This window comes from Malaclemys terrapin, chromosome 3 (genome assembly GCF_027887155.1).
Source record: "Malaclemys terrapin pileata isolate rMalTer1 chromosome 3, rMalTer1.hap1, whole genome shotgun sequence".
NCBI lineage: Eukaryota > Metazoa > Chordata > Testudines > Emydidae > Malaclemys > Malaclemys terrapin.
In genome coordinates, this window is record NC_071507.1 from 204,029,776 (window position 1) to 204,043,218 (window position 13,443).

Below are 13,443 nucleotides of genomic sequence, written 5' to 3' on the forward strand. Positions count from 1 at the left end.
TGCTTATAGCATCGCTGCTCCGTGTCTCCCTCTCCAGAGAACAACAGACAAAGGGGACGTTTTTTTTTTTCCCATTTTAAAAAGTTTTAGCCTCCCATTGGCTCTTTTGGTCAGGTGCCCACTCCTTTTCCTTTACCTGGGGAACTTTGTTAACCCTTTACAGGTAAAGCAAGCACAGAACAGCCACCAAGAGGGACTTTATAGCTAACTGGCTGGCTGGGTGTTCATAAAAGGGAGCTACCCCTCCACCCCCTTTCATTTACTGCAGGGGGCAGGGGGCGGGGTCCGCCCCAGTGAAAAGTGCATGGGCCTGGCCACTTTCAAAAAGTGGGAGGGCTCTGGCCCCCCAGCCCCACCCCATACAACAATCATAGAGGGGCTGCAGATGGAGACTTGTGTAGCCACCTTACACCCTGGCCCACCCAACCTGAGACCTCCACACATACAGCCTAGATACTCACAGCAATTTCTATTGACTTGAGTGGCTGTGGGATAAACAACTTACCCAAGGGCTCACAGAGATGCTGATAGAGCTGGGAACCACATTTCCTGAGTGCTAGGGCAGTGCCTTAACCACAAGGCCATCTGCTCTGTTGCTGGTTTTGCTGCATACTTCTGTGTGGCCTTGGGTAAATTACTGAATTGCTGTTTCCCCATCTGTAAAATGGGAATAATGAGACTTTACCCACCTTTCTAAAGTACTTTGAGCTCTATGGATGAAAAGCCCTAGGTGTGTGCTAAGTACGATTAACTCAAGAGGAAATAGATTAATAGGAGTGGAGGTGTCTACACAGGCAAATGGCCCATCTGCAACTGCTATTGGCAAATATCCCCAATGGCCGGCAATGGGACACTAGAGGGGGAGGGCTCTGAGTCACTACAGAGAATTCTTTCCCAAGTGTCTGGCTCACGGGTCTTGCCCACATGCTCAGGGACTAACCGATCGCTGTATTTGGGGTCAGGAAGGGATTTCCCCCCAGGTCAGATTGGCAGAGATCCTGGGGGGGTTTCACCTTCCTCTGCAGCATGGGTCTCTTGCTGGTTTGAACAAGAGTAAAATGGTAGATTCTCTGTAACTTGAAGTTTTTAAACCGTGATTTGAGGACGTCAGTAACTCAGCCAGAGGTTCTGGGTCTATCACAGGAGTGGTTGGGTGAGGTTCTGTAGCCTGCGATGTGCAGAAGGTCAGACTAGGTGATCATGATGGTCCCTTCTGGCCTTAAATTCTGAGTGTATGAGGTATTAAAGTCCTGATGCAGCCAAGTACTTCAATACATACAATGGTAACCCTTGTTTTCCTTCGTTTGTGTGGGAGATTAGAACACTTTCCTTGCTACATAATAAAGGGAAATGGACAATTCTTGTTCAAAAGAAAGAAAATGAACCATGTTTTAATCCGCTGTTCTTTTTTGCAGACTTACAAGATGAATACCAAGAAATTGAACGGATTCACAAAACGCTGCAAAGAAAGTGACGTTCTTAAAAAGAGACATCAGAAATTCTCTATCACAAAATCTGTGTTTTAATGACCCTGTTAGAGACTTTTCTCTATAATTGTGTGTGGTGTTAATTGAGCTATTTCGATTAATTATTTTCTCTTGTTTAATAGTTTGTAAATCTGGAATTTAAATCACATCTTATTGTAATTAATTAGAGCATGAAATATAGGTTAAATGTCCCATCATGGAATGCTGAGAGAGTAAAGATACACTCTCATTTCATGAATTTGCAATGCATTGTAATAGTAGCTTGTAGGAGATAACCATGTTTTTATAAGTTTCAGAGTAACAGCCGTGTTAGTCTGTATCCGCAAAAAGAAGAACAGGAGTACTTGTGGCACCTTAGAGACTAACAAATTTATTAGAGCATAAGCTTTCGTGGACTACAGCCCACTTCTTCGGATGCATATAGAATGGAACATATATTGAGGAGATATATATACACACATACAGAGAGCATAAACAGGTGGGAGTTGTCTTACTAACTCTGAGAGGCCAATTAATTAAGAGAAAAAAAAAAAAACTTTTGAAGTGATAATCAAGCTAGCCGAGTACAGACAGTGTGATAAGAAGTGTGAGAATACTTACAAGGGGAGATAGTCAACGTTTGTAATGGCTCAGCCATTCCCAGTCCTTATTCAAACCGGAGTTAATTGTTTTTATACTTATCTTAGTCAAAATACTTTGTTCATAGATTTTAATTCCAGAATATGCAAAAAGCCCAGCTTGCTAATGGTGGAATCAATTGTGTACATGTCACATGCAGACTTGGATATGTTATAGCAACAGAATTAAAACTGCTGAAGAAATTATTTTTTTCTGCAATTTTTAAAAATTTTCAGGTTGTGGGGGGGAGGGAATCTGCAAATTTTGTTAGTTGCTTTAAAAAAGTCAGTTTTTTTCTGTGTTTTCATGAAAACCAAAAAGGTTCCATTAAATGGACTTGATTTGCTAAAATTTATGTTTCATCAAGAAAATGTTTTGATTGAAAAGTTTCTACCGGCTCTTCTGATGTCCTGTCCCCTGGAATGAGCCGGGGGCTCTGTGCCAAAGCCTCACTTTCAGGTGACTTTCCGTTTTGCAGCCAGAGGAATAAAAGCTAGCACAGCAGACATCACCTCCCTCTGTCTGAGTCTGTCTGTCTGTCTGACTGGCTCCAGAAATAGAACATTTGACGACATGGAATTTAGATCCCATGATAGGATTGCCAACTTCGTAATATTTAAAAACTGGACACTCCAGCAGGAGTGCCGGAACCTCTCCTGTCCTACCTCTTCCCCCTGAGGTCCCGCCCCTGCCCCAAGGCCCCACCGCTGCCAGGCCTCCTTCCCCAAGGCTCTGCTCCTGTTCGCTCCTATTTCCCCCTCCCCTGTCACTTGCTGCTCTTCCACTCCCCCAGGTCAGGAGGGAGTCTCATCTGCAAAGCCAGGATTGGGAGCTGCAGTCACCTGATGCAGGTTCGAGGTGGCCCCGGCTGAGTAGGGGCTGGAGCGGGTGATGATCCGGTACCTCCCCCATCCACAGTAACTGGACATTGGGAGTCTGATCAGTAGATCTGACCGGACACTGGGGGGTGCTCTTTTCCACTGGACAGGGCACCTGGCCATCCTATCCCACGAGTGTCCAGTGCTCCCACTGCCTGACCAAGAAGATGAACAAGTAAGCAGCAAATAATGCTACAAAAAGGGGATTCACGTCACCTAGAGGTACAGGCAGGAACAGCAGGAACCAGCCAGCTAGAGAAGGGGAAGTAGGGAAATAAAGAGAGAATGGCAGACAGGGGTTGTGCCATTACTGCCAGAGCTGTTCAAACAGAGCAGTGCCCTGGAAACAGGCAGACAGATTGATGGATATCAAGCCGGCCGGCACCCAGCTTAGCCTGCACTGAGGGTCTATAGCCAGCAGAGGGAGCCCACGTACAACCAAAGGAGTGGGGCAGCAGAGAGCCAGCAGCGTGGGATTGATCTGGGATAGGCCATAACGAAATCAGGGCCGGCTCTACCATGTTTGCTGCCCCAAGCAAAAAACAAAACCACTCGGACTGACGCTGCCCGAACCACCAAAGTGGGGTGGGGGGTGGGGGGGAGAAAAGAAAAGAAAAGCCGCCCGGACTGTGCCACCCCGAGAATGGAGGGAATGCCGCCCCGTAGCATGTGCCGCCCCAGGCACGTGCTTCCTCCGCGGGTGCCTGGAGCCGGCCCTGAACAAAACAATTCCCCGTGGAAAAGGCGTCCAGGAGGCGTGAAGTCCAGCAGGACAGCAGTGAAATGGCACCGTTTGTGGGCAGTGTTGGGACGTTCAACAGCACCTGCGAATCGTGGGTGGTTTACCTCCAACGTTTTCAGCAATTGGTAACCTGCAACACGGTTCCAGACAGACAGTGAGTTTCAGCTTTGCTATCAGTGATGGGTCCAAAGGCGAGCGGACTGCTGCCTGACCTCTGGTTTCCAATTGGCATAAGCGCCGACTTTCTAATATGCCAGGGGGAGGGAGGGGCACCAGGCCACGCCCCCACTCCACCCCTTCTCCCAAGGCCCCATCCCAACCCTGCCTCTTCCTGCCTCTGCTCTGCCCACACGCCTTTTCCTCCTCTTTCCCCTCCCCTGAGCATGCCCCACCCTCATGCCTCCCCTCTCCCCCCCAGCGCCTTCTGCACGCCGCAGAACAGCTGATCCATGGTGGGCCCTACTCTTGCCCAAAGCCCCCCACTGAACTCAATGGGGGTCTGCAAGGGAGTGATGGTTTGTGCGTGAACCTGTCTGCCCAGGACCTCACACTGAAGGTGAAATTCCCCCGTGTAGAGATTTAGCAAAAGGCCTGTGGGTGGGTGGTGCCTGGGCCTCGGGCTGTGTCTCTGCACAGGGTGAATTCTACCCTTAATGAGTAGGATCAGGTGAGTCGACGCAGGTCCTTTGGGCCTGACTCTGGTGTAAATCAGGGCTAGCCCCACTGGAGTAAATGGAATCACGAGGTGGCGAGAATGGCCCACCGGGGAGTCAGTGGAGTTACACCCTGAGGGAAATCACCATCTCTGGCCCTTTCTCTGCACCTGGGCCCAAGCCAGCTGTTTGCCTTATTAGAAAACGGTGCAATGAAATGTGTTAGACAAATATCACACGCACACACACACACACACACAAATGTTAGAGAAATGATGATAATATCAGGAAACAGGAATTTTTACTTTTTCTTTGGGTCTCTGCTGATGCAGCGTTCCAGAACTTAACTGAAACAACTTCAGGCTTGCGTGAAACCTGGCTTGTGTGTCTGACTTTGTAAAACCTTGGTCCGTGTAAACAGCCGGGTGAAATGGGGACTTGGTAACTTCAGGGGCCTCCCAAGACAACCTAACAAGCAAAACCCAAGGCCGCAAAAACAGACCTGTAAGATAAGAGCAACTGGATGGGGCCAGTGAAATGAACAGCGGAGAAAAGATGATAGAAGTAGACAGATCAAAATAAGTTTTCATAGGATAAGCAATAATATATTAGTTTGGGATTGTTATTGTGATTCATGCATAAGAAGGTTTTAGTCAAGTATCAGAGGGGTAGCCGTGTTAGTCTGAATCTGTAAAAAGCAACAGAGGGTCCTGTGGCACCTTTAAGACTAACAGAAGTATTGGGAGCATAAGCTTTCGTGGGTAAGAACCTCACTTCTTCAGATGCAAGTAATGGAAATCTCCAGAGGCAGGTATAAATCAGTATGGAGATAACAAGGTTAGTTCAATCAGGGAGGGTCTATTATTATTAAATCTATTACAGATTTAAAAGTCACTATCATTGAACAAAAAAAATTATGAAACAGACTTCAAAGACAAACAGCAGAACTAAAATTCATTTGCAAATTTAACACCATTAATCTGGGCTTGAATAGGGACTGGGAGTGGCTGGATCATTACAGAAGCAGCTTTTCCTCTCCTGGAATTGACACCTCCTCATCCATTATTGGGAGTGGACTACATCCACCCTGATTGAATTGGCCCTGTCAACACTGGTTCTCCAATTGCGAAGTAACTCCCTGCTCTCCATGTGTCAGTATATAATGCCTGCAGCTGTAACTTTCACTCTATGCATCTGAAGAAGTGAGGTTTTTACCCAGGAAAGCTTATGCCCAAATAAATCTGTTAGTTTTTAAGGTACCACCAGACTCCTTGTTATTCCAGAAGGATGTTCTCAATGAAAGAGAAGTCAGAAAAAAGCCTCAAGAATGATTCAAAGGTTAGAAACCTGCCTCTTAGTGAGAGACTCACCGAGCTCAATCTCTTTTGCTTAATGAAGAGGAGGTTATGGGGTGACTCGGTCACAGTCTCTAAGTACCTACATGGGGTGCTGGGTGTTAGGATAGAGATATTCAGGCCTGTCTGCAAAGGCCTATACTTTAAGAATTTAGGTGTATTCTGATCACTTAGCTAGTTATCGAGGTAGAAAAAAAGTGATTTTAATTCTTTTGTTTTTATGTGTAAGGGACAGTCTGAGGCTCTGTTCTTAGGCTAAGTAAGGCCTTCGGCTAAGCAGCAGAGGCGGCCCTAAGCTGAGAAGTGAACGGTCACATCCTCACATCCCAGACTAGTCCCATGGAAATAAGGTGCTATTGGTTGTTAGGAATCCAATCCTGTCCTGATATTCCTGTCACCGCCAGAGAAAGGGAAGAGCCAAGAAGATGTAAAAGGAAACTTAGTTTGATAGCATCCTGTCTGGCAAGAACTCACTTATCAATAGCTGGGGCAGGGCCGGCTCCAGGGTTTTGGCCGCCCCAAGCAGCCAAAACCAAAAAAAATAAAATAAAATAAAAAAAAGCCGCGATCGCGATCTAAAAAAAAACGCGATTGTGATCTGCGGCGGCAATTCGGCGGGAGGTCCTTCACTCCCAGGCGGAGTGAGGGACCGTCCACCGAATTGTCGCCGAATACCTGGACCTGCCGCCCCTCTTCGGAGTGGCCGCCCCAAGCACCTGCTTGAGAAGCTGGTGCCTGGAGCCGGCCCTGAGCTGGGGTGTAAAATTCTTGCTTCTGTATTGTTTTATATGTTTATTTGCATGGTCTGTTTGGTTCTGTAATTGTTTCTGTCTGCTGTATAATTAATTTTGTTGGGTTTGTTAAGGTGGTGGGATATCATTGGTTAAAGAACCATGTTACAGTATGTTAGAATTGGTTAGTTAAATTTCAGTAACATGATTGGTTAAGGTATAGCTAAGCACAACTCAAGTTTTACTATATAGTCTGCAGTCAATCAGGAAGTAAGGGGGGCGCGAATGGGAACAGGGAATGGGGGTGGGGAAATTGGAATCATGTTTTGCTAAGGGGGGAATAGGAACAGTGAATGGGAACAGGGATGGCTCTGTGGTGTCAGAGCTGGGAAGGGGGACACTGAGGAAGGAAACTGGAATCATGCTTGCTGGAAGTTCACCCCAATAAACATCGAATTGTTTGCACCTTTGGACTTCAGGTATTGTTGCTCTCTGTTCATGCGAGAAGGACCAGGAAGTGAGAGGGTGAAGGAATAAGCCCCCTAACATCTTGGTGCCGTGACTCGGATGCATCGCATCGGATAGGTGAGTGGCAGCCTGTAAGTCCCCCCTCCCCGCAACGGTCCACACAGCTCTGCTTGGAGGGGGTATAGCGAACTCTCGTGATGGTAGTTGCGGGTTCTGGCAAGCCAGGGAAAAGGAGTTTTTGGCTCAATGGATAAGGAAGAACCAGGGCCCATACCAGGAGCAGCGGTCAGCCTGGGATGAGATTAAAAAGGAAATGGATGCAGTGTTAGGGGACCCAGAGGGATGGGGTTGGCTGAGGAGCCCCCGCTCCTTTGGTATATGGGTAGTGGAAGAAGGTCCCTGCCCATGGGGACTGGACGCCCTCCAGGGAAAGGAGGCACTTCAGTCCACTTGTGAGAGGTTTGAAGTAAGGGCAGCATTATGGGAAGCTGCCAGTAAAGTTTCAAGGTTGGTGCTGTTTCAGCAAGGGCTGCTGAAGGGGTGTAGAGTAGTTCGGGTGGTTAAAGATGATTTGGCCCATCAGGGTTTAGAGTCAGAAGCAGAGTTAACAGACCAGCTTTAGAGACAGGAGCTGGGACTTGGTCCTGGGGAAGTGGAGGAAAAAAGAAAAGGTTTCAACCTGAAAAATGGCCGGGTTTGCAGGAGCAGGTAACGACCCCCACTCTTCTCCCAGAGCCAGGCTGAGAACCTGGGGGGAAGGGTTCCCAACTGTTCCAACCCGGGGAGTCTACTCTTGGTTCAGCGCTAACTATATCCTTTTCTTCTTTTCCTTCTTCTTTCTCAGTTTACTTAATTTGCTGCTGGGAGCCTGTACTTTAAACTGCCCTGACCGGCTTCATTGGTTTCTTTCCACCTCTTCCCCCTCCACTCCCCCGGCCTGTCCACACTTTTGTTTTTCTGAAGTTTTAATGGAGGGGACTTTGGATACTTACGTGAAATGTTTTTGGTGGTTTGTTTGGTTTGGGACAAAGTACGACGGAGGTCTGCTGTAGTCCACTGGAATTTTTGGAGGAACAGATCCATGGGCAACCATGGAGACAAATGTTTTACTGCCCTTTGAACAGTCTCAGGGTAAAGACAGCACAGGTTAAGGCGGCCGTGTGGCAATAATTGTACTTGGTGGCTGAGTTGTTAAAAACAAAGTGCGCTACCTTAAAAAACTAAATGGAGGAGTAAGTGATTTAAAAAAGTAAGTAAAAAGTTACAAATAGCTTTTGCAAAAATTAATAATACAGGGTTTGGAGGAAAGGAAACATTTGGGAGTTGTGAAAACGGTACAGGTAAAACAGTTGTGGTGTTACAAGAAGCAAGTTTTTGATTTAATAATAAAACCCAGTTCTATAAATGTAACTGTATGTGCAATTCTGTGCAATCACATTGGATGGAAGCTTGGTAATTCAATTATACCGGGGGTCAGGAAGAGTGGTTCCTACCACCATGACGCTTCTGTCCCCAGAAGCCTTTACAGCTATTCTGAGAAAAAATGGGCCCTTTTCCCACAAAAATGGTCTACAGGGGACTGCTGCAGGCAGCAGGCGGAGAAATAATCTAATCAAATTATTTAACTATTGGGTAATGTGATCAAAATCACTAAAGGAATGTCAGGGGTTTCTATTGGAACTTAACATGACTGCCCCTGGCTGTCTCTGGTTGTACAAGATGGGAGTGTAATCGGGGTACAGTTGTGTAAAAAAAAAAAAAAGTAATCACAGTGCAAAAAATGTTAGGCAGAAATAGTTTTGTGCATGCATAGGAAAAGGAAAAGGGGAGCAATGATGGGAACACTGAGCCTTGGGGGGGTTCTGGGGGATTGGACTGTCACTTTGGTGGGGGTGCATGAAAACTCTGTGGGCACGGGAAGGTAGTTACACCTTGTGTAAAATTAATATGGCTAATATAATGTTATGGAAATTAAACTATTTCCCAGGACATGTGCAGTGTATATTGGAAAAGAGGTAAAAGAAATGCAAACAAAACGTGGTACTTAATTAAAATCCTATTAGGGCTCCAAAAGAAGCCACAATAAATTGTGCTTTCTTTTTCAAATCTCTGTGTGTTTTAAAGCAGGAGATGAAAGTGAAAAGTAATGAGAACTCTGGTGGAAGTGAAATGTGTCCCTTTTAAGACAAGCCAAGAAAGCCTCTGTGTAAATGCAAATTACCTAACTGATGGGGGAAGAAGAAAACTACCCATAAGTAGCAGCACAAAAAATCTGGAAATAATAAATCCATCTGGTCAGCAAACAAGCTACTAAAACACTCAGATTATGGCCCTTCAGAAGAGGGAGGTGAAAAAAACAAGTCAAGCCTGAAAATAAGGGGGACAGGTTAACCCTAATGGGGGTGGTGGTGGTGGGGGGGTGTACAAAGCCAAAATCTAAAGCTGTCTCTCAGCTATTACCTGAAAATAAACGTAAAGCTTGGTACAGCAAAAAAACTATTGCAAACCTGGTCTGTTGTACAAGAGGGGAAACTGAGGCACGCCACCTCATAAATTTCATAAATGACCAGTGAGTGGGGTAATTCACTAGCCTGACTATAAAACAAAATAAGGACAGCCTAAAGGTAATTCTTCTGTTTTTCCTGCAATTAGCAAGGAAATTTGTAAAAGGAATTGGTATTATTATTAAGCAATAATCTGTCCCCACCAAAGGGGGTAAAAATTGTTTCTTTTGTTTTTCAGACACTCTACAAGCATGCTGGCACCAGGGAAAGAATAACCCAGAATACTATGAATCTATGTTTTGCGTTGTTTGTCTGTGGTGTGTGTCTTGTTGCTAGCATGACGTGGGTGGGGGATGGCTTCAAAAGGCTGACAGGGGTGGAAAATGTGTACGAAAACGCAAAATGCTCAACGCGGAGGCCAGCACCTGTGTAACAGCTACCATGGTACCTGAAAATAGAACGGCAACTAAAATGATGCTCGCTAAAAGTTTACCCCAATAAACATCAAATTGTTTGCGCCTTTGAACTTCGGGTATTGTTGCTCTGTTCATGCGAGAAGAACCAGGAAAGTAAAAGGGGAAAAACATAAGCCCCCTAACACTGGGGAGGGGCTGTAGGGAGCTGAGGATCTTGCTCACCTCTGATGCGTGCAGTCCCTTTGTGATGTCAGGACCCGCCTGGTCCTGGCCCTTTATGATGCGTCACTGGAACAAACAGCCTCTCGGGAGAGATCCAGTGGCAGCACCAGCAGGGAGCCCAGTGTCCAGACCGTCCTCCCCAGCACGAGGATGGGGATCACACAGAGCTGGTTCCGTGCCTGCTGGGACAGCCCCTGGGTGCTGTACACCTGCGTCCTTCTGGTCCTGGTTATCTGGATGGCCATGGCGACCCAACACAGTTTCTCCAGGAGAAGCAGGATGGTAGGAGGACACCCCCCCAACCCCCCTGCAGCCATCCTACACTCTCAGCAGAGCTTGCCTGGACATTGCCCCATGGAAGGAAGGGAGGGAGGGTGGCCAGAGGCCCCCTGTTCTGACCAGGCCCCATTGGGCTGGCAGGACACATCCACAGAGAGAGACAGGGCCACAGACCGAGCTCGTGGCTCCATTCACTGGTTGTTCCTTACTGCCCCGACCACCCCAGCTAGTGATGATAGAACATTTGCTGCTACCTAATATAAGACACACCTGTGGCATTTTGTCCCTGCTGGGATCACTCCATATATAGTGATCCAGTAAGAAGAGGCTCTGTTCTTGAATCCTCCAATTTTCATGAACACTTTAAATTCAGCAAAATCCCAAAGAACAAAATGTCTGAAAAGAGCATGCAAATACAGACTTGTTTTGCTCAGATTAAAATGCAGAGCAGCCTCTAACTGGCATTTACACTTATATTAAAAGTTAAAATATTTATTATAAGATCAAATGAATAATTCATTACCTCCAAGCAACAAGTAGGATAGAAAACCCAGGAGTACTTGTGGCACCTTAGAGACTAACAAATTTATTTGAGCATAAGCTTTCGTGGGCTACAGCCCACTTCTTCGGATGCATAGAATGGAACATAATATTGAGGAGATATATATACACATACAGAGACAGGTGGGAGTTGTCTTACCAACTCTGAGAGGCCAATTAAGTAAGAGAAAAAAATGGGCTATCTTGATTATCACTTCAAAAGTCCCAGTACAGACCACTGGGGGAAACCACTATTTACCTCTCTACATTCTGAGAAACGGATTATTTATTCCTACCCTTTTAACCCGTTACTGATCCATGAGAGGACCCTCCCTCTTATCCCATGACAGCTTACTTTTCTTAAGAGCCTTTGGGGAGGGACCTTGTCAAAGGCTTTCTGAAAATCCCAGTATGTCAGTGCACTGCAAGGCCTTCAGTGGCTTTTAAACTTTCCCAATGGGACATCGGAGACATGGTCCAGTTAACTTGTGTTCAGGCCTAACAAGAACCTGCTGTGAGAAACTCATTTTAACAATGATGCCCCTGGGCCAGCACAGGTCACAGGTCAAAATGTGTCACTTCAACAACTATGGCATTGGGAGAGCCAAAATAATCACCACACACCACAGGAATGTACTGACTATGACCCCTTACTTCAAATGCACTGTGGCCTAGTGGCTAGAGCACTAGCCGGAACTCAGGAGACTTAAGTGCTAGTCCTGTCTCTGCTACTGTCTTGCTGGGTGACCTTGGGTAAGTCACTGTTCTTCTCTGTGCCTCAGTTTCCCATCTCTGAAAGGGGGCTAATGCTACAGACCTCCTTTGTAAAGTGGTTTGAGATCCACTGACTGAAAGTGTTAGATAAGAGGTAGGGCTTTTTATTATCTGATGATATAGGGTGCTTTTCTTAAAGCTCCCACTGCTGGAGTCAAGTGATTTATCTGAGAATCTCGGCTTTTTATTTGATTTGATTTCATTTCATTTTATTTGTTAGCACATTTTAAGCCCTCATGGTTGCAAAGAGAAGCTGGAAAATGTAAATTGAGTGCACCCTAGCGGGTCAGACACCAGAAGGCAAATGAAGAGTTCCCCAGAGGAATTTTTTTTAAGATATCGTTATTTTGAAGTCAATCTCATGATTTTGGTGGGGCCCAGCTCATGGTTTTGGAATGCTTGGGCAGGCGATACCATGAAAGTTTTTCTGCACTTGTAACACTAGATTATCACTTCAGGCTGGGAGATTCTGCTTCACAAGTAGGGAAAAAACGTCCCTTGCTTAGGGGCTTGAGAGTCATAAAGCTTTGAAAAGACCCAGGGTTTTCCTGGGAAATCTGATGCCCTCTCTCCTGCCTAGTTCTGAGCTCAGCAGCTCAGCCCCCTTGGGCTGTTGCCACATCCTATCTCCTGATGTAAGCACAGCATTGACAGCTCACAGGCTAGCGGGAGATGGCAGGAGGGCAGCCCCATTCTGACCTAGAGACGACATCAGCGCCTGCCAGATGCCAGAGCAGCAACCTGCCGTCAGGTGTAGCCTGGACATAAATATAAAATTGCTGCTGATAAAAATGTGCTGATGACACAAAGATTGGCAGAATGGGAAATAACGATGAGGACAGGGCAGTCATACAGAGAGTTCTGGAGAGTTTGTTTGGCAAATGGGGCCCATTCAAACAAAATGTGATTTCATACAGCCCAACACAGAGTTCTACATCTAGGAACAAGGAGGGCATATTCAGCTTTGGACTGAATGATCTTTAGTTTTGTATCATCTGCAAATCTGGCCACTTCACTGTTTCCCCCCCTTTCCTAGATCATTTATGAATATGTTGAACAACTCTGGTCCCAGTACAGATCCTTGGGGGATGTTGCTATTTATCTCTCTTCCAAAAACTCACCATTTATTCCTACCTTTTGTTTCCCATCTTTAAAACCAGTTACTGGTCCATGAGAAGACCTTCCCTCTTATCCCCTGGCAACTTACTTTGCTTAAGAACTTTTGGGGAGGGATCTTCTTAAAGGCTTTCTGAAAGTTCAGGTACATGATATCCACTGGATCGCCCTTGTCCACATGCTTCTTCACCGCTGTGACATTACGCCCTATATTCTTCATAGAAATATTGTTCTATGAATATGGCATAACTAAGGTATGTTTTATGCAAGATGGGTCATGTGAGATATCATTGGAAAGGTTCTGATTTACTGAATGTGATTATCCTATTTGTATGGATGTATCATTTCTGTATCTGAATTTAGGAATACGGGCTCTGTATCAATTACAAACGTGCTTGCACCAGGGGAATGCCCACCAAACAGTAGGCAATCAGCCTGGATGGGCCATTAGGACTTTGAAGATACTAAACTTCCTCCTTCCTGAGAAGTTTCCTGCGATGCTGCTTTGACACTGCAGGGTCATGTGATCATGTCACCTGGTACTGGACATCATTTTGGACTGGTGGTATTTTTCCACTAGGAGGGAGTTGGGGGTGGGGGTCAAACTGGGAGACAAAGGATTCCTGTCATATCCAAATCCTATTGAAGGCTTGGAAGTGA

The 13,443-nt window shown here is 46.0% G+C and overlaps 1 protein-coding gene across 1 annotated transcript in view; it reads left to right on the forward strand.

The window, feature by feature from the left end:
* Positions 1-1,780, forward strand: part of NUGGC (nuclear GTPase, germinal center associated) — a 98,139-nt gene extending 96,359 nt beyond the window's left edge. Inside the window, exon 19 of the mRNA XM_054022981.1 lies at positions 1,416-1,780. Coding sequence (XP_053878956.1) covers positions 1,416-1,474 — 59 coding nt within the window. The 3' untranslated portion in view covers positions 1,475-1,780. The remainder of the gene's footprint in view (positions 1-1,415) is intronic.
* The last annotated feature ends 11,663 nt before the right edge of the window (positions 1,781-13,443 follow it).